Genomic DNA, 19,097 nt, shown 5'->3' with positions numbered 1-19,097 from the left:
TGTTTGAGCGCCATGGACAATCTGGAGCTCATGTTGATAATGGGACTCCCCCATTCGCAGTCCGAGAACTCCCACTGCCTCAAGCAAACTCTGCCAGCTAATTGCATAACTGCATAATATCTGTCCACGGCAGTGGTAGAAGGAAAATGCTATTGCCATGACTATGTCGTGAAAATCCACTCCGTGCTTTCAGTGGCTCAGTTCACTTTGATTAGCCAGCAATGATAATTCTGCCACAGGGAAAGCCCATGATGGGCCATCCATTCCAGGAGCAGCTCACGATGGGCCATCCATTCCAGGGTAAGCTAACAGACAATATTTATAACTTTGACACTCATCTGACAAATCAATGACGTCTCCTCAGAGGCTCAGGAACTTCGCCATTGATGAGCTACCTTTCTGAAAGCCCACTTTAATTCTGTGCCTTTCTTTCCCAACCTGTGCCAGGCTCACCTCTGACCCCTCCAAGGTCGCTTGCTGCTATGCACCCCCCAGCCCCCCAAACAAACAGAAAGTCCAAAAGTTTGGGCAGCCGTTTTAATGGTCAGGTTCTCAGAGTCAGCAATTGCCCCGTATCCGTACCACTGACCCAGGAGCGAAAATCTGGGCCTTTCCGAGTTTGATTTGAGATGTTTGTTTAAATTAAGATGATAACACATCAGAATGCGTACATCCATTGGTTGACAAAGTGATTTATTTCAATAGGTAATTAATTTGCCATTCATAAAATATTTAAGTGAGCTGAATAAGTGGTCGGTATTTCCTCTGCTAACTCAGGCTTAAATCACGAAAGCCAAGACCAAAGCTGAAAGTCCGTTTCTGTGGTGACTCCAATGAGTGCCTCAGTAAAACAATGTACCTTAAGCCATGAAGTCAAAACCCTTGATGTTAGTTAGCAGCTTTACCAAAACGGAACTTCAGGCATATTAATGCAATAGGGATGGGGAGAGAAGAAAGAACGGTGGTCCCAAGGTACATTGGGCAGGGACTGTGATTTCATTGATGACTGTTTCAGGCACCAAAGAGAGATAATTCTGCATGGCTGACTAAGCAGTACTTCTTCCACAAATAAAGAGCTTACTTTTAAATATCAGAAAACTAAGGGAGGCCAGCTGTAAATTAGCATTCTTCCAACTATATTTCATCGTAAGAGTAGAGAAAAGTGGTGTTTGAAAGCAGTGCAGTATCAATGGTTCTAATATCTGAGCTGTTCAAACCTCATTCTATGTCTGCATTATATCTGTCTGTCTGCCCACATTAAGTAATCTTTAAACAAACATTTTTCCTTTTTATTCCTTTTACAATTGAATTCTGATATTTGATATTTTAGGTTTAAAGTGACTAAATCCAGGCTGAGGCACATTTTCAACTCTTGCCCTTCACCCCGAGCAAAATGGGCTTTGCACAGAATCTTCTCAACCATACCCTGCACATTTTCAATGTGGCCCCTGGCCCATGGGATATTCCCTTCACTAAAATCCCAAAGGGAAGTGGAAAAAAAAGGCTGTATAATCATCTACATCCTGCCAAAAAAGTTAGCAGAGCTTTCAAATCACAAAACATCCTTCTTCCAAAAAACAAATGTTCACTTGCCTTTACGATACTTTCATCCCTGAACAATTCCTTGCCATCAAAATTCTGCATATTGTACAAATTCAGAAAAGTCTCCAGCTCTGCAGAGGCATTCACACGATCCAGAGTTTAAGAAGTCAAAATTAATCTCGCCGTCTTTCTTAAATCTACTTGGAATACCAATGACACACTTACAATGGCTGGAAGTATATCTGCAAAAGTAGCATCTGTGTGATGTCACTAGTTATTGCTGTTTATTCAAGCAGAATGGAGGAATACTATTACAGAGAGTCCAAAATAACTGCGGTCCGAGGCAACTCTATTCAGAAAGGCATGTTTTAAAAGGAATCATGCAATCTTCCAAAAAAATAAATTATATTATATGGGGCGGCACGATGGCACAGTGGTTAACACTGTTGCCTCACAGTGCTAGGAACCCGGGTACAATCCCTTTCTTGGTGACAGTCTGTGCGGAGGTAGCACGTTCTTCACATCACGTGGATTTCCTCTGGGTGCCCCAGTCTCCTCCACAGTCCAACGAACAATGTGTAGGTCAGGGGATTGGTCATTCTAAATTGCCCCTTCGTGTCCAAATTTTAGGTGGAGTTATAGGGATAGGGTGGAGGACTGAACCGAGGTAGGGTGCTCTTTCAGAGGGTCGGGCAGACCAGTTGGGCCGAATGGCCTCCTTCTGCACAGTCGGGATTCTGTAGATGGATATTTGCATTTCTTCTTCCCACACCTTCCCCCCGACCTCCCCCCCCCCCCCCCCCCCCGCCCCCCCCCCCCCCCGCCCCGCCCCCATGCATTTTGACTGGGAAAAGGATTTTTAACTTTTGAATTGACAGTTCAATTAAGTTTTACTTGATGAGCTACTCTGATAATACTGCATTTGCTATCAGCTGTTCTGTTTCCGTTTTTTCTCAAAGCTGGCACTCTGTTGAGTGTGTCTATTGAATGATTGTTCATGGCTTTCTAACTGGTCAAGAAAGGAAACTCCAGGCAGCTGAAACATGTGCTGAAAGTTTTAACAGTGACACCTTTACCTAAAAGCATGTGTAAGCACCTTGAACACGTGGACCACAGCAGTTGAAGCAATGTCAGGTTGTCAGGGTAACTAGGGGCCGGCCACAAATAAAACAAAATAGTGTAATAGTTATCTGCACGAGCAGAAGAATTGGCATAGGATGCTTCAATTGAGGGCAGCACCGTGGCACAATGGTTAGCACTGCAGTCTCACGGTGCTGACGTCCCAGGTTCGATCCCGCCTCTTGGGTCACTGTCCGTGTGGAGTTTGCACATTTTCGCCCCAACAACACAAAGATGTGCAAGGTAGGTGGATTGAACACGCTAAATTGCCCCTTAATTGGAAAAAATTGGGTACTCTAAATTTATTTTTAAAAAGTATGCTTCAAATTCATTGTCAGGACCAAACATTACTGAGAAATACCTTTGTCAAATCATTTATTCATCTTTGGTACAGTTACGTAATGAGGGTGTCACTGGTTCAGAATACCAAGCCACTAGGGCAGGGTTTAAATTTTTAAATTAAAGCCAGTACATTTTTGCTAGTGGCGGTGTCTGTTTTGGAATTTGTTCTTTTAATCAGAAAAAAGAAAAGCAAACTGGAACCATAGTCACTGCACAGCATATATAACTGGGAGGTAGTAAAGTCAACCTGAAAATAGGTATGCCTGCTATAGTTTTTGATTGTTCGTGTTTGGTTGCAGCATTCAGCATCAGTAATGTATGACTTGTAGAACTATGGTGCTGATCCCCATATCCCCATTCTGTATAGGTGACATAAGTGCCCATGCTGTGCCTTACTGACACCAATCCTCAAGGCATAAAGTTTATAGAATCAGCACAGGAGGAGGCTATTCAGTCCACTGTGTTCTTTGAAGAAACTACCCAAGTAGTCCCACACCCCATATCTTTCCACATATCCCCACAAGCTGTTCCTTTTCCAGTATATTCCCTTTTGGAAGTTACTATCAAACGTCCTTTCACCACAGCTTTAGGCAGCACATTCCAGACCCTAACATCGCTGCAAAATTCTCTCTCATTCCCCCTCTCTTCTGTTGCCAATTATCTTAAATCTCGGTCCTTTGATTACCGATCCACCTACCAGTGCAAACAGCCTCTCCCTTATTTAGTCTATCAAAGCCACTCAAGTAAAATACCTTGTGCAAAATTACTGTACATCAAAACGTATATTGATGGGACTCTGACACTTTAACGCAATAAAGTGGGAATCAGGGCGGATCTGTCAACTTTTTTTACAGCCATAAACATTTACCTTGGTGGCACAGAGTGGTGAATGCTACGTGAAACAGACAACGCCAACATGCTTAAGGCAAGGCTTGCTGCATACATGAGGGAAAGGGAAATAGACGGATACAGTGGCAGGAAAGCAAGAGGCAATGAGAGTGGGAGGAGGCTCATGGAGTACATGAACAAATGAAATGGGAACATAAATAGGCCATTCAGCTCCTCGAGCCTGCTCCGCTATTCAACAAGATCATGGTTGATTTCTTTGGGTTTTGAATCCCACATTCCCATCTACCCCTGACAACCTTTGATTCCTCTTGTCTGGCATAAACACTGGCATAGAGTGTTTATGCCAGACATAGAGCAGTGGAGCTGAGTGGCCTATTTCTCTAATGTAGATTCAGTGTAATTCTATGCAATTATAGTCCAACAAAACTTAATATTCGTGACTAACAACTGTCTTTGGGGACACGGATACTCATGCACTTTAACATAACCTGGATGAAAAACTGCATTCAATGTTTTGCTTCTTCAGTGTTGTTTCAGACAAAAACGTATGTGCCTGTTATTTTCTTTATCCAAACTTGGGTATTAATGTGGATCACTCATGGTTGCTTTACAACAATACATTTTGGTTTCAGAAGTTCCGATTGCCAAAAGATGACTGGCATTTACATTTATTTAAAGTTTTCTATGAAACTGGTTTTCAATGCTGAGCCCTCAGGGATATTAGGATTCTGATTTTCTCCATGGATTCACACATTATAGAATCATAAAATTCCTACAGTGCAGAATGAGGCCATTCGACCCATTGAGTCTACACCGACCCTTTGAAAGAGCATCCTACCTCGGCCCACTCCCCACCCTATATCCCACCTAACCTGCACATCTTCGGACTGTGGGACGAAACTAGAGCAACTGGAAGAAACCCACGCAGGCACGGAAGAAAGTGCAAACTCTACACAGTGTCCCAAGGCCGAAACTGAACCTGGGTCCTTGACGCTGTGGTGAAGCAGTGCTGATCAATTTTCTACCTTTTCTTTTGGGTAACTGGAATAGTCCTTTAGGAATTTGGACAATGAGCAACTGGAAGGGTAACAGTATTTGCAGGAAATTCCTACGTTTGGACATATAGGAAAGTTTAAAAACGAATGTTCCGTACAAAATGCATCTTCAATCCAAGTTCCAAAGAAATTTTACGTTACTGGTCATGGCATTTGCATTTTAAAAAGTTTACTCAAAAGTTTTCGTCAACTATTTCAGTAGCTACAGTAGCTACCCCCAAGACACATTTAAATGTAAAGCATTTATTTGAAGGGGAATAATGTGCAGGGCTATGAAGAAAGAGGGAATTGAATAGCCGACAGCACGATGGGCTGAACAGCCACACTTGTGTTGCATCATTCTAGGAGACTACAATATTGTGTGTAAGATAAATGGGCAGGAAATACTTCAATAGGCATAACTTTACCAAAAGCTGCATTTTCAAAATGTTACATATTTATGCTGAATTCAACATGATATTAGGAAAAGGAGATTCAATTATAGAAATTATGGGCAGCACTTAAGCTAATGTTTAATAATGTTAGAAGTACTTTGCAACTTTGTGTACATTTTACTATTAGTCACAAACAAAAGCAATCTGTACAAGCTGTAATTGTATATGATTCTCAACCTTCCAAGGACAATTCATATATTTTGTTTCCATTCATGTAAAGTAGCTCCAACAAGACTTTATTGCCATTTTGAAGGCACTATCCGTGAACTGAAAATCCATTCTCTCTTTACATGGGGGCCACAGTTTTACTTCTGCTACTGGACACTATAGCAAATATAAACTCAATCTGGTTAATCCTTTTGACCTTTTAACAAGGTTGGTTAATGGGTTTCTACAAAGAAACCCTGTGCAAGACATGTGCCTGCTAACAGTTTGATCATTTGTGTAAATAGACGCCTACAATTTCCAGCCACCTTAGGTAAGTGAAGTACCCAAAGTTTTTATTAAGAACTCTCTGACTTACTTTAGTTCTGGGCCATTAAATATTACCCAGGATCTAACACAAATAAATATTTACAATATTGTTATCTATCAGTCTGATATTTTTTTAAGAATAGTCAGCTGCAATTTCATAACACCACATAGTGGTGTTCAAAAACAGAGACTGGAAAAAGTAAAAGACAGGGCATACATGAGAAAATAAAAATTCTATCTCTGCACTTTCAACAACTTTTCGTGTAAAATATTGCTAAAAGTTCTCTTTGATGTTGCTCATACTGAGCCTGTATTCTCTAGAGTTGCGAAGAATAAGAGGTGATCTCATTGAGACTTCCAAAATTGTTACAAGGGTGTGACAGGGTAGATGTAGTTAAGATGTTTCCACTGGCTGGTAAGTCCGGAACCAGGGAACACAAAGTCAGAATAAGAGGCAGGTCATTTAAAACTAAGATGAGGCCTACTCCTGCTCCTGTTTCCTATATGGTGATGCAACAAAAAAAATGCTCTACTGAAATATAGCAGTGATCAAGTACCCTGTAACAGATTATGAAGGTGGACCCCACCTTCCACTATATAGTGGTCACATCGGCGAGTGATTATAGGATTTATAATGGCATTTCAATTAGGAGTCGATAACTGAAAGCTGATTGGCTATTGAAGTACTTCTACGATTTTGACATGAAGTACTTCTACGATTTTGACATATAGTTGGTTTGATAGAGAATATCCCGAGGGTACCACACAGGGAATTCCATTAAAATTTCATGTCTGGTGAATTAATTGAAAATGCTTTCTTAAAAAATTAATTTGTGTAATGATTAAGAACTAGAATTAAGGGAAGTAGCCATGAACCCAGCACAAAAATCAAGTCTGAGGCTCCAATGAGGAAGTTCTACATTGCTGGAGGTGTCATCTTTCAGGTGAGACTTTAAAAGTCTCGGGTAGATATAAAATATCCCATTCTGAAGAAACGTAGGGTAGGGTTATTCCTGGTGTTTTAATGTCAATACTTATCATTCAATCAACAGGCGGAATTTTCCCATCTTTTTAATGTCAGGCACTGACCGAAATCCAGCTCTCTAGAAGCACACTGGGTATTTAGTCCAGATTTTCTGTGGTTTATGCCATCACTCTGTTGGGGTGTGGCCTGATAAGAGTCAGCGAGGCCGGCTCCACAGAGATTGTGGTGCCCTTTAAACATGGCGTCCCGATCAGCACATAAAGAAAACCCCCGACAAACATGGCAGACTCCCCCCCCCCCCCCCCCCCCAATAAACATCAGGGCTCCCATCCCTCTCCAACCATCATCAGCATCAGGGCTCTCTCCCCCTCCATCCCACCCCAAGCATTAGCATCGAGAGCTCCCACTCCAATAAACCCAATGCGAACCACGCTCCCAACGAGGCTCCCCAGAGGATCCACACCTCACGCTGCCTCCTGACACAGGTTGGCACTGCCAGGTGTATGTCTCCCTCCCCCCAGAGGCTATATTACCCTTGCGTCCCCAGCGAGGATCCATTTGACTGGTTCACATTTTTCAAAATCTCTCCGGTGGTGGGACTCAGTAAGTATATAAAAAATTGTATTTAAATGAGGTTTCCACCCACTCTGTGCGCGAATATCATTTAGGCCACTGACGAGGGGGTGGAGAATCGGAAAAGCGATCCCGCTGGAGAGTATAGCATTTTCCGATTCTCGTGGGATTTTCCACCCGTGTTGCCATTCTCATTGATGGCGAACGTGGGCTGAAAAATCATCCCCAACATCACGAAAAACAGATTATCTGGTCATTATCACAATGCTGTTTGTCGAAGCTTAATGTGCATAGATTGGCTGTCACATTTCCTACATTACGGCTGTCACATTTCCCACTTTACAATAACAAACTCACTTCAATAATAATAATAATAATCTTTATTATCACAAGTAGGCTTACATTAACACTGCAATGAAGTTACTGTGAAAATCCCAGTACGTCTTTTGGGACGTGTGGGAGGAAACCAAAGTACCCAGAGGAAACCCACGCAGACATGGGGTGATCGTACAGGCTCCGCACAGACAGTGACCCAAGCCGGGAATCGAACACAGCTCCCTGGCGCTGTGAAGCAACAGTGCTAACCACTGTCCTACTGTGTTGCTCAATTCAAAAGTACTTGATTGGCTATACAGTTCTCAAGATGTTCAATGGTCATAGACTCATAGAACCCCTACAGTGTAAAAGGAGGCCATTCAGCCCATCGAGTCTGCACCAAACCTCCGAAAGAGCACACCACCCAGGCCCAATCCCCACCCTATCCCCGTAACCCCACCTAACCTTTGGACACTAAGGGACAATGGCCAATCCACCGAACCTGCACATCATTGGACTGTGGGAGGAAACCTGCGCAGACACGGGGAAAATGCGCAAATTCCAGTCACCCAATGTCAGAATCGACCGGAGGACCCTGGAGCTGTGAGGCAGCAGTGCTAACGATACTATATGAATGCAAGTCTTTCTTTTCCTTCTTTCCTAGCAGCTTTTCAAAGACAAATTCAAACTGTAAGTGTGTAATGAACTCCAATTGGCTTTATTGGTTGGCCAATTGGAGTATGAGCTCCCTCAATGATAGCTCATTGAGGGGGCCCATATAAGCACCTGGGTAGGCTTTGTGAGCCAGTCTTAAGTTGACTGGACTGCTAGCAGCACTGTTTGTAGCTGCTCCTGTAATATCGTTATTGTAAATAAATATTGGTGTGGTGACGGAACTCCTGCCTCCCGTGGATTACTACAAAGTGTATGGCTGCCTTTCCAATCATTTAATAAAACAAAAGGAGTACACACAACAGTAATGCTGTTTTTGAAACTATGTCACAGTCAAGCCATCTGGAGATTGAATGAACTCAAAATCAAAGTACAATGGCCAGGTGTTTCAGCCCTCCCCGACCTGGGTTTTCGGGATGTGGAGATGGATCGCCATTGGCCGACGGCAGGAAGGCAGTGGTCACTTTGTTGCTGAAAGCCCCTGCTGCCGGGGAACCCTCCGGCCCATCGCAACCTGCCACCGGAAAAGCTGCCACAGGAGGCGGAAAATCCCAGCCAATGTTTACTGAATTTTCACATCATACTTAATTCAGATTATGGGGCCATAGGTTAGAAGTGGGGCAAAAATTCCTGCTGGGCAACTATGTATTCATCTGTAATCATTATTATGTTGGTTGGTCAATATCAGGTTTTGAAAAAAGTATTCATTAAAATTCTATTGAGGGGAAGAAAATAAGGACCCACAGTAAAATAAATGTGTAACCGTATCAGAACCCAACTGACAATTTTCACAGCGGAATATACTTGAAATCTAACCTATCCAAAAACTCCTTACTGGAACAATATACTATTGAAAATGCTTTATGACCCGAACACACATGCGCTACTAACTTGGGCAACTGCACAAAACACTCACTGCTGCATAAAAGAACCACTGGAAGGCAGGTGCAATGTTTCACAATATCCAACCCAAGTGACAGATGGGAAGAAGTGAGGGTGGAAGTGGTAATTGGGAGGGAGAAAGTGAATTCTTCCATTTGCTGATAATGGTTCAGTCTTTTACACCACTCACTAGACAATACAAACATGTAATTTCACAATAATTCACATCGTGGCACTGATAACAGAACCGTTCAGAAAAGTGTCATGAGGGCAGCCTGGTGGCGCAGTGATTAGCACAGGGAGTGAGGCACTGAGGACCCGGGTTCGAATCCCAGCCCTGGGTCACTGTCTGTGTGGAGTTTGCACATTCTCCCCGTGTCTGCGTGGGTTTCACTCCCACAACCCAAAGATGTGCAGGTTAGGTGGATTGGCCACGCTAAATTGCCCCTTAATTGGAAAAAAAAATAATTAGGTACTCCAAATTTATTTTTTTTAAAAAGAAAAAATAAGTGTCATGCACCGTTCGAAAGATACTCAACAAATTATTGCTAAATGGCGTGAAAGCTGCTAAAATACACAAAACATTTCTTTAAAACTGAATGGCTATTAAACTACGATTTATTTTTTAATCAACTGAAAGGCACTCACTTGAATCATTACTCAATATTTTCTGAAGCTGGTAACCCGGAGATTGTGCATGAACGTATAAGCATACCTAACGCTCCTCCCACACTGCATTGCAAAAGCAGACATTATAATTGAGCCGGCTATTAAAAATACACTTAATGCTGCTCTGGCTGGTGGAGTTGGTAATGGCAGCACAGTATTACTCCAAAGCTGCTTTGCCCAGAAATTTGTTCTCTCTTCAAGACACTGAGTTATGATGGGATATGATGGGACATGATTCCATCTTTCAGTCCATTGGCCAAGTGGTCATTTTCTTGCAGGGGTGGATTAACACTTTGCCTCTTGCTTCCCTCGTTATTCGACGGCTGCTGACCAGCTGGCTCACGTTTGCTTGTGGCTTTTGCCCAGCGCCCCACTGGCTGGCCCTCATCCCTGGGGCGAAGTCACCTGCTGGCTGTGCCTTTTTTTTTCGCTAAAGTAAATCATAGCAACTTCTGCCCCTCTCCTGCTCCGTTGAACCCTTCTCATTCCTCGCAGGTGTGCGCCACAATATTCGGGCCAGTCTGTTTTCCCGCTCTAAAGGGACTTGGCAATCAGAGTCTGATGTCGCTCTGCATTGCCTGCTGATGGTCTAGACCCTTATTGGTGCCTATAGTCAGTGACCCCACCCGTTGGACAAGGCGATGTGCCTATGTACGGTGTGTTTCATTGTAAACCTGGTTCATACAGATTTTTCTAGTATAAACGTAGGCAGCGAATATTGGTAGCTATTTGATCACTAATGCTGCGCAGTCAACACTCATCATGTTCACACCAACCATCCACAGTTGTAGTTTCTAGCAGAGATTGTTGGACCAAAATCAGGAAAAGAAAGCTTCACTGATTTTTCTTTGCTTCCATTTACTAATTCAGAGACACAGATGCCCCCTGTGTTGCCTCAGCAGTGATCAAATAATCCGGCATAGAAAAGAAAAATCCAACCTGGGACCTTCGTGCACTGCACGCCCCAGTACTACACCAGGTGGTGTAGATTTACTCACTGAGCCACTAGGGAGCCTTACAACAGCATTAAATAACAACAGAGTGTTATAGGTTTTGACACCTTTCCTATAATTTTTATTCCATAAGCAAGACTGACAGCCCCACAGAATTCTAACATTCTACACTTTGGGAGTGGAATCCAAGTTGTACAAAAGCATTCGGGGTATTCTGTTCCTATTCGAAGTGCAATTTTCTGTTTCTAAAATAATTTTCATTTTGAATTCCAGGCCTTGCATACCTAGGACAATGAAAGCTGCATGACTCCCATGGGGTATATGAATTACAGTCTATAATTAAAATGCACCAGGCATCAAGGAGTGGAGCAAAATACATCATTACATTTAATTCTGATGGTAGAGTTTAACAAACCGGGGAATGGAATCTGCAGACTTTCACATCCCCGGTCAAGAGGCTGTTGGAGCTACATGGCCTCTGCTACTTTTCATCCAGCACTCTGCAGGAACTCGAGACACAGTTTCATTCCATTCATGACAATCCAATGCAAGCAAATGAATTATTTTCTCCTTTTCTTTCTTTTATTAATGACTGAGGCGGGTAGAGGTTGGTTGGGAGGTAACGCAGGGAAGGGGCCTTTAAAAGAAAATGCTTCTCCCAGTGGTAAGAAAAGTGCAGCAGCCAAGAAAGTCTTGGCTCCACGTGTGGATTCATCTCCTGTAATCCATTCATTCACTAAGAAGGGGACCAGATGCAGGATTAGAGCAAATTCCAAGCTGCCTTATTACAGCCAGCTTTAGTAGGCATTCAAACCCATTTGGAGTTGCCAGGTTTATCAATCAATCGATTATCATCATTCAATGTAAATTCCATTTGATTTGTATTCTTTAAAATTTAAAACAAGTAACAGGCAGGGATTTAAAATGCCTGACAATGTGTGCCAGCTTTAAATCTTTATAAGTTTCTATCAAATACCAATAAACAACACAAAATGTAACATATAAAATAGTCAGGAAATGATCTATTAAATCTCATCATGCTGACTACACGTCTGCTTTGTAAACAGTACAGATAGCAAACAGTTAATGTATTTGAAAAACTTCTTTGATATTGCATTTGTCAACACGCTTACACAATTTAAATGTATTTTCCAAGTTTCCAAAGGATTAACTGTAACCACTTCAAAGCATTGCCTCAACAATGACATCTGAATTTCAGCCTCAGCACTCTCTCTTTGCACACATAATGACTAATCTTTCTCGGTTTTCTTTTAAGGTTTCATTTACTTCAAAACAAATGATGTGCACTTAGTCAGATTTTGACGCAAAATGCTTCAATATAAAATGCAGCATGTGCCAGCTTCCAAGATCCAATTACAAAGAGAACAAAACACTTCAAAAAAGATATGACAAAATTGCTACATGCTCGGGACGCTCATCTGACATGCCTGTCTCAGGAAAATGCCAGATATTAAAATCACACTTAGTTACAACACAGAGCTCCAAAGAGATGTGGATCACAGTCTCGCAGGCATCCTGCCAGAATCAAGTTCCTTTGATGTAAGAAAAATATCCTCTAGTTGGAGTACATTTATAAAGCCATGACACAGGCACTTTAAATAATATTTTCTCCAGCGATCACCTGGACTTTTCCCAACTTACTGGCGCCTGTTTAACTTTTCAAACAACCCTCTCTCTCGCCTTCCACCCTCAAGAAAGCTATTAGAGAATTGGCTCTAAACCAGGCTCCCCTTGAAAACTTGGGTCGATTAATATTTCAAACATCTGCACACTTTTTGGGGTGGGGGGGTGGAAATGAAAAGAACATCTTTCAGATCACACGTCGACTCTTGAGCTTTAGCAGCCTGGGCTGTTAAAAAGAAACAGGCATGCACAAATGGGAATTTCTAACACTTTCCATATGACATCTGAATTGCGGCTGTTACATTGCACCAACTGGTACCATTCAACCGACCACTGCCCCCCAAAATTCAACAAACACCAATGGGGGAAACCTGAACTCTCTATTGTTTCTTCAGCAGAATTAGACAACAGTTATATGTTCCTTAACTTGTTCCAAAGATGTTAGAAGGGTGGAAATAATACCTGAAAGCAAGGTGTATTGGGGTCTTGAGTTTGATCAATCACCACAAACACCCCCCCCCCCCCCCCCCATCCCATACTTTCACCCAGCTCCATATACAGTTCCTCTAGTGAGAACACAGAGCAGCCAGAACCTGTTCCCTCCCAGTTAAATTGAAGCTGGAGTGATTGGGGAGGATGAGGAAAGAGGCGAGGGGGACGTGGAGGAAGGAGGCGAGGGGGACGTGGAGGAAGGAGGCGAGGGGGACGTGGAGGAAGGAGGCGAGGGGGACGTGGAGGAAGGAGGCGAGTGGGACGTGGAGGAAGGAGGCGAGGGGGACGTGGAGGAAGGAGGCGAGGGGGACGTGGAGGAAGGAGGCGAGGGGGACGTGGAGGAAGGAGGCGAGGGGGACGTGGAGGAAGGAGGCGAGGGGGAACGTGGAGGAAAGAGGCGAGGGGGACGTGGAGGAAAGAGGCGAGGGGGACGTGGAGGAAGGAGGCGAGGGGGACGTGGAGGAAAGAGGCGAGGGGGACGTGGAGGAAAGAGGCGAGGGGGACGTGGAGGAAGAGGCAAGGGGGACGTGGAGGAAAGAGGCGAGGGGGGTGTGGAGGAAAAGGCGAGTGGGACGTGGAGGAAAGAGGTGAGGGGGACGTGGAGGAAAGAGGCGAGGGGGACGTGGAGGGAAAGAGGCAAGGGGACGTAGAGGAAAGAGGCGAGGGAGGTGTGGAGGAAAAGGCGAGTGGGACGTGGAGGAAAGAGGCGAGGGGAACGTGGAGGAAAGAGGCGAGGGGGTGTGGAGGAAGAGGAATGAGATGAGGACAAAGAGGATGGTATGGGAAGGAGAGGGGGATGAGGAGAGGAGAGGGATGAAGAGGGTGATGAGGGCAGAGAGGGGTCCAGAGGAGGAAAGGAGGGTGAGGAGTAAGAAAGAGGGGGATGAGAAAGAAGGGGGGGGGGGGGTATCAGAAGAGGGGTGTGATCAGGCGGGGGGGGGGTTTAATCAGAAGGGGGGGTTTAATCAGAAGGGGGGGTGATCAGAAGGGAGGGGGGTGATCAGAAGGAAGGGGGGGTGATCAGAAGGAAGGGGGGTGATCAGAAGGGGGGGTGATCAGAACGGAGGGGGGGGTGATCAGAAGGGAGGGGGGGGGTGATCAGAAGGGAGGGGGGGGGTGATCAGAAGGGAGGGGGGGGGGGGGTGATCAGAAGGGGAGGGGGGGGGGGGTGATCAGAAGGGAGGGGGGGGGGGGTGATCAGAAGGGAGGGGGGGGGGTGATCAGAAGGAAGGGTGAGGAGCTCCTTACCGCGGTGGAAAGCCTGCAGCCCGCTCTCTGGAAGCCGGCTGAGTAACCGGGGCTGTGCTTCTGTTTGACGATCCAGTCCTCCAGCCCCTTCCGACTCAAACAAGCGTTCACCACAAAACTGTCACCTGGAGTAAGGATCAACAACAACAAACAAAAACCGTGGGTTTTGTTTCTCGACAGAAGCTATGGTCAAAACATGGAGGAAACTTTTGGTCAGGAAAAAAAACTCATGTAAAGTTTCTACATAACTTTTTTTAAAAAGGGGAGAAATGCCTACCTTCAGGACTCTCTCTCGGTTTACAAACGGCGGCTGTTCGGTCAGAAGGTGTAGCAAAATGGAAAAAAATAAGATTGGTTACTATGAGGACAGGGTTTTTTTTTACACAGTAAAGAGTAGAAAGGCTTTGACGTCCGTTGGCTTACCATGCTTGGAGTGAAGTTTCCCCATGACTAGCTCTCTGTCCACATCGGGCTGGGTTTGGGGAACATTTGGAGGTTGTCGGGGGTTCCCCGGGTTTAGAAATCCATGGATACGGCTCGGGTTAGAGGGAGGGAGGGAGGGAGCCTTCAGTCTGACTCCACGCTGCAGCACTGCACCGCCTTCTGCCTGTGTCTGCTCCCAGCCCCGGCAGCTCAGAGTCTGTAATCCACAACCCTCCCCCTCATTCACTCACACACACAGAGGGGAGAGAGAGGCGGCTACAGAAAGAAACTTCAGCCACCAGGGGACATGATTGACACCTCATTGAGCTGACTGCACTTCAGGCCCCGTCTCCCCCTCCCCTTTTTTATTGGCCGGTCGGTGGGCGGCAGATGAAAGGAAAAACTTGTCCAACCCCCCCCCCCCCCGCCCACCCGCCGCCGCCACCGCGCCCCTTGCATTCTCCAATATTCTCCAACATAAAAGCAGCTCCAACAACTCACTTGCAACAGCAACCAAGGGGAGCCTAGGATCGAGGAAAATCAATCCACACACACACAGCACGCCTTATATTTGGCCCCAGAAAAAAAAATCCCTAGAAATATGCTGCGAAGACTCAGCCGGCCAGGCAGCCTTTGTGAAGGAAGATGCCAAAGTTAAAGTTGCATCTATAACCCTCCCCCCACCTTCCAGATTAATCAATATCTCTTGGCTGCTGGCAGCTATGAACCATTATAGGTGCATTAATAAGATAAAAAAAATACTTTTTTTTGTTTTCAACATTGGATAGAAAAGTATTGGAGGTGTGGGAAGGTTGGACTCCTGTGGTTAAACCTCCGGGAATACCATTTCCAGTGATCTCCACTGCTTTCCCTCACTCTTTTCCACCCAGCTGTTCTTCTGTGATATTATGAAACTTTGGTCTTGCTTTGATCCGATCATTGGAGATTGGACGTATGGCCCAGCAGAAGTCCCAACGCGCTGATCTATGTGGGAATTGCCCAAGCAAGTTTGAACTTCCGACAGGCAATTTCCATGCTCCTCAGAACCCTCCGCAAATGTTTCTGACTCTGATCTCGAGTCGGAGACTTCAGCCAGTTCGGTGAAACAAAAGTGAATAGTTACCCAGGAAATGCTCCTGGGCCACTACAGAACTAACCTCCTGATCATTCACACTGCCTACCCCTCCCCCAAATCCCTGCCGACACCCCAATTACCACCTCCCCCCCCCCCCCCCCCCCCCCATAACCTTCAAACTGGCCCAAATATCCTACGACAAGACTTGACTAACTCTCTGACCATGGAACAAACCTCCCCCTCCAAAATAACCACGCTAACCCCACCCCGACCACTTGACTACCCTCCCCACCAGATATGGTTACACCTTCAACCCGCGTACCCACTCATCCACCTATGGATCACACCCACCGACCACCTCAGCTACCTGCCAGTCAACCGACCCACTACCTCATCCACCTGCCACCCTGCCCACCTGTTACCCTACCCACCTGCCACCACACACATTTATTCACTTACCTCACCCACTTAACAACCTTACCACCCTGCCAATTAACTTGTTCATCCACTCACCCATTCACTAACGTTCAACCATTCACTAAATTTCACAGGACATTAAAATTTACCATAAGGCAACTCTAGTGCTGTAAATAGCCTGTGTGTCTTGTCTTCTCCCCGATGCTATGAGGCTATGATGGGGTTCCTTATAAAACTCTGCATTTCTGAAGAAGCCAGGCTCCCAAGACCTTGCCAGTAATTAATGCAGAGTACCATTAGGGTGTTGACAAATTCGAGTGAAGCAGCAATCTGACAATTATTGATGTTTCACAGAAGACTCAGGCCATTATCTCTCTTTCCCTCTCTCCACAGATGCCACCTGACTGGCTGACTATTTCCAGTATCTAACATTTTAGTTTCAAATATCCACAGTAAAGCAGAAATGATAAAATAGTGGTATCACCTCAACAGGAGTATTGTGTCCAATTCTGGGCAGCACACTTTAGGGAGGATGTGAAGGCATTGCAAAGGGCAGAGAAAGGTTTTACGAAGATGGTTTAAGGGATTGAGGGACTTCGGTCATATAGATAGGTCGGAGAAGCTGAGGCTATTCTTTTTAAAGAAGATTCGGTTGAGAAGTGATTTGATCGTGAAAAACTGTTCCCATTAACAGAAGGGTCGAGAACCAGAGAACATTGATTTAAGTTAAGTGCCAAAAGAACCAGAGGCGATATGAAAAAATAACTTTTATGTGTGGTTGGGAATGGAATGCACTGCTTTGAATGTGTGAAGGCAGACTCAATCGTGACTTTCAAAAATGAATCGGGTAATTATCTGAAAACAAAAAAAATTGAAGGGCTACAGATAAAAGGCAGAAATAAGGACTAGCAGAGTTGCTTAGGCAGAGCGCCAGCTGGGCACAAAGAGCCAAATGGTCTCCTTCTGCGCTGTAAACACTCTACAAGTGTATAATTCCACATTTAAACCACTCCCACTTTGTTAGATAGTTGTTGGCACTCACCTGCATATTTGTAATGGAAAACTACAAAATTGTTGTCTTATGCAAATTAAAAGTGTGTGGGGGGGGCGGAGTGTTTGGTGGAGGGGAGGCAGGTGGTAGAGGGCGGTTGCAGATCAGAGGACCTCTTTCTGTGCCTGTTTTCTGGCCTGGCAAAGACTGACATCCACAGGTCAAATGCTTCAGATCTGAATTTTTGTTGCTCTTTCAAGACCTATGTACAACCAGATTTTGTGCAGTGTGCAACGGTGCACTTGAAGCCTTTTGTGGAAACTGCTGGATGCATAATCAACAGCCTAAATCGAAGAAAGAAAAGCTTGTATTTATACAGCACCTTTCACTACCACACCAGTTCCAAATCACCTTTGCAGCAAATAAAGTACTTTTCCAAGCGTAGTCAATGCTATAATATAGGAAATGCTGCTGCCAATATACGTACGGACAGCAATTGGAAAAGAAGGCTAAGGAGAGGTTTGATGGAGGATTTTAAAATTATGCGGAGTTTTGCGAAGATGAATAGGGATTTCATTGTGAAGTCAATGATGAAGGGTCATCAATCTAAAACGGCCACTTAGAGTAACACACCCCCCCCCCCCCCGCCCCCCCCCCCCACCTTTTGCCCTGTGGTAAATAAACTAGTGCAGTGTTTTCAAGCTTTTTTTCAATTTTACTAACCATTGACCTTCGCGACCCATGCTTGCCGACCTTCGCAACAAACGCCATGTACGCTTACCTATACTGTGAAAGGGGACCCTGCTTGGTCCTTATGATCTCACTCCACTCAGATTCACAGAAGGAGAGGGCAATGCACATATCAGGTGCAGACGTCAGCCAGCTCCTTTGTGTCATCTTAATCTTTATGAAAACGGAAAATCCAACCTCAGTCATGTAGATCTTTGTCAAGGGCAATAGCAACAAAATGCTTGTTTTACTCAGCACTGGACATTCCTGGGAGATGCTACTTCAAAATTGTGACAGGTTCCTGGGATTTTGGTGTGTTTTTATTGTGCTGTTACAGGCAAGGTACAGCATAGGCTTTTCATTTGGGGTCAACTGTAAATTAATAATTGACTCTGGGATCCCAACCTCAAAAGGAATTGTTCACCCACCACTTATCTTTCAAAACCTGAAACTTCTCTCATTTGCCGGTACTTCTCTGCATACAAAACACATAGGTTTGCATACTTATTTGCATTGGCACAATTGACAAAACCATACCTCACAAAATCGTCTTTATACTGCTTTGTTCCTGAGTTAAATATCTTCTTTTAGGCTGTTCACCAGAGGCCCTAGAGTTCTGTACAGAGATAACACTAGCACTGCTTTGTCCCACCCTGGACTCTCCTGTGCAGCTCTCTCCAGCAGATTCAGATGTGAGGTCATGTCCAGCAGATACATTGCCTATTTGTGTCTCTGACCATCACTTTCTTCTAAGAGATGCTTATCAACAGCTAGAAAATGGAAAAAGCTCTCCTCCATAATTTGACTCCAAAAGCACGGAAAAGAGGATGCTTGATATCAGGTTTACATGAGGACTTGTGATCGTCCCCCTGCTCCAGCTTATGGCCAGGAGATTGTACAGAGCCTCCTTTCCTTCTCATTTAAAAGGTGGCAGCAGCTGCCATTCTCAATAAAGGTGCTGGTAGCGGCTGTGGGATGCTTCTCCCGCGATTGGGACTACCGTGGGAACTCCGTGACCCACCCAACACCCGCCCGTGACCACCATAACCCACACTTGGAAGAACCCTGAACAAGTTAATCAAACACTTTCAAAACTCCTAATTTTCCGCTGTGAAAAATATTGCAGTACAATAAATAAAAATATGTTGACATTTTCAAATCAAAATAAATTGAGCTTAAATGTTTGAGCTTTTCTGCAATACTTTTGCTCATGG

The 19,097-nt window shown here is 44.6% G+C and overlaps 1 protein-coding gene across 2 annotated transcripts in view; it reads right to left on the bottom strand.

Annotated features, from left to right (window-relative positions):
- The window catches only part of nkd1 (NKD inhibitor of WNT signaling pathway 1), a 128,398-nt gene extending 113,437 nt beyond the window's left edge, over positions 1-14,961 (bottom strand). Inside the window, exons 1-3 of one of the 2 annotated variants that reach the window (XM_038806692.1) lie at positions 14,672-14,961; positions 14,526-14,558; positions 14,249-14,373 (exon numbers count right to left, since the gene is read on the bottom strand). In XM_038806692.1, the coding sequence (XP_038662620.1) occupies positions 14,249-14,373; positions 14,526-14,558; positions 14,672-14,696 (183 nt within the window). In that variant the 5' untranslated portion in view covers positions 14,697-14,961. The remainder of the gene's footprint in view (positions 1-14,248; positions 14,374-14,525; positions 14,559-14,671) is intronic. The other variant, XM_038806693.1, reaches the window with a different exon arrangement.
- Between the last annotated feature and the right edge of the window lie 4,136 nt (positions 14,962-19,097).

Source organism: Scyliorhinus canicula, chromosome 9 (genome assembly GCF_902713615.1).
Source record: "Scyliorhinus canicula chromosome 9, sScyCan1.1, whole genome shotgun sequence".
In the NCBI taxonomy this organism is placed as follows: Eukaryota; Metazoa; Chordata; class Chondrichthyes; order Carcharhiniformes; family Scyliorhinidae; genus Scyliorhinus; species Scyliorhinus canicula.
The sequence above is the reverse complement of the archived record's forward strand: the minus strand, read 5'-3'. Positions and strand labels throughout refer to the sequence as shown.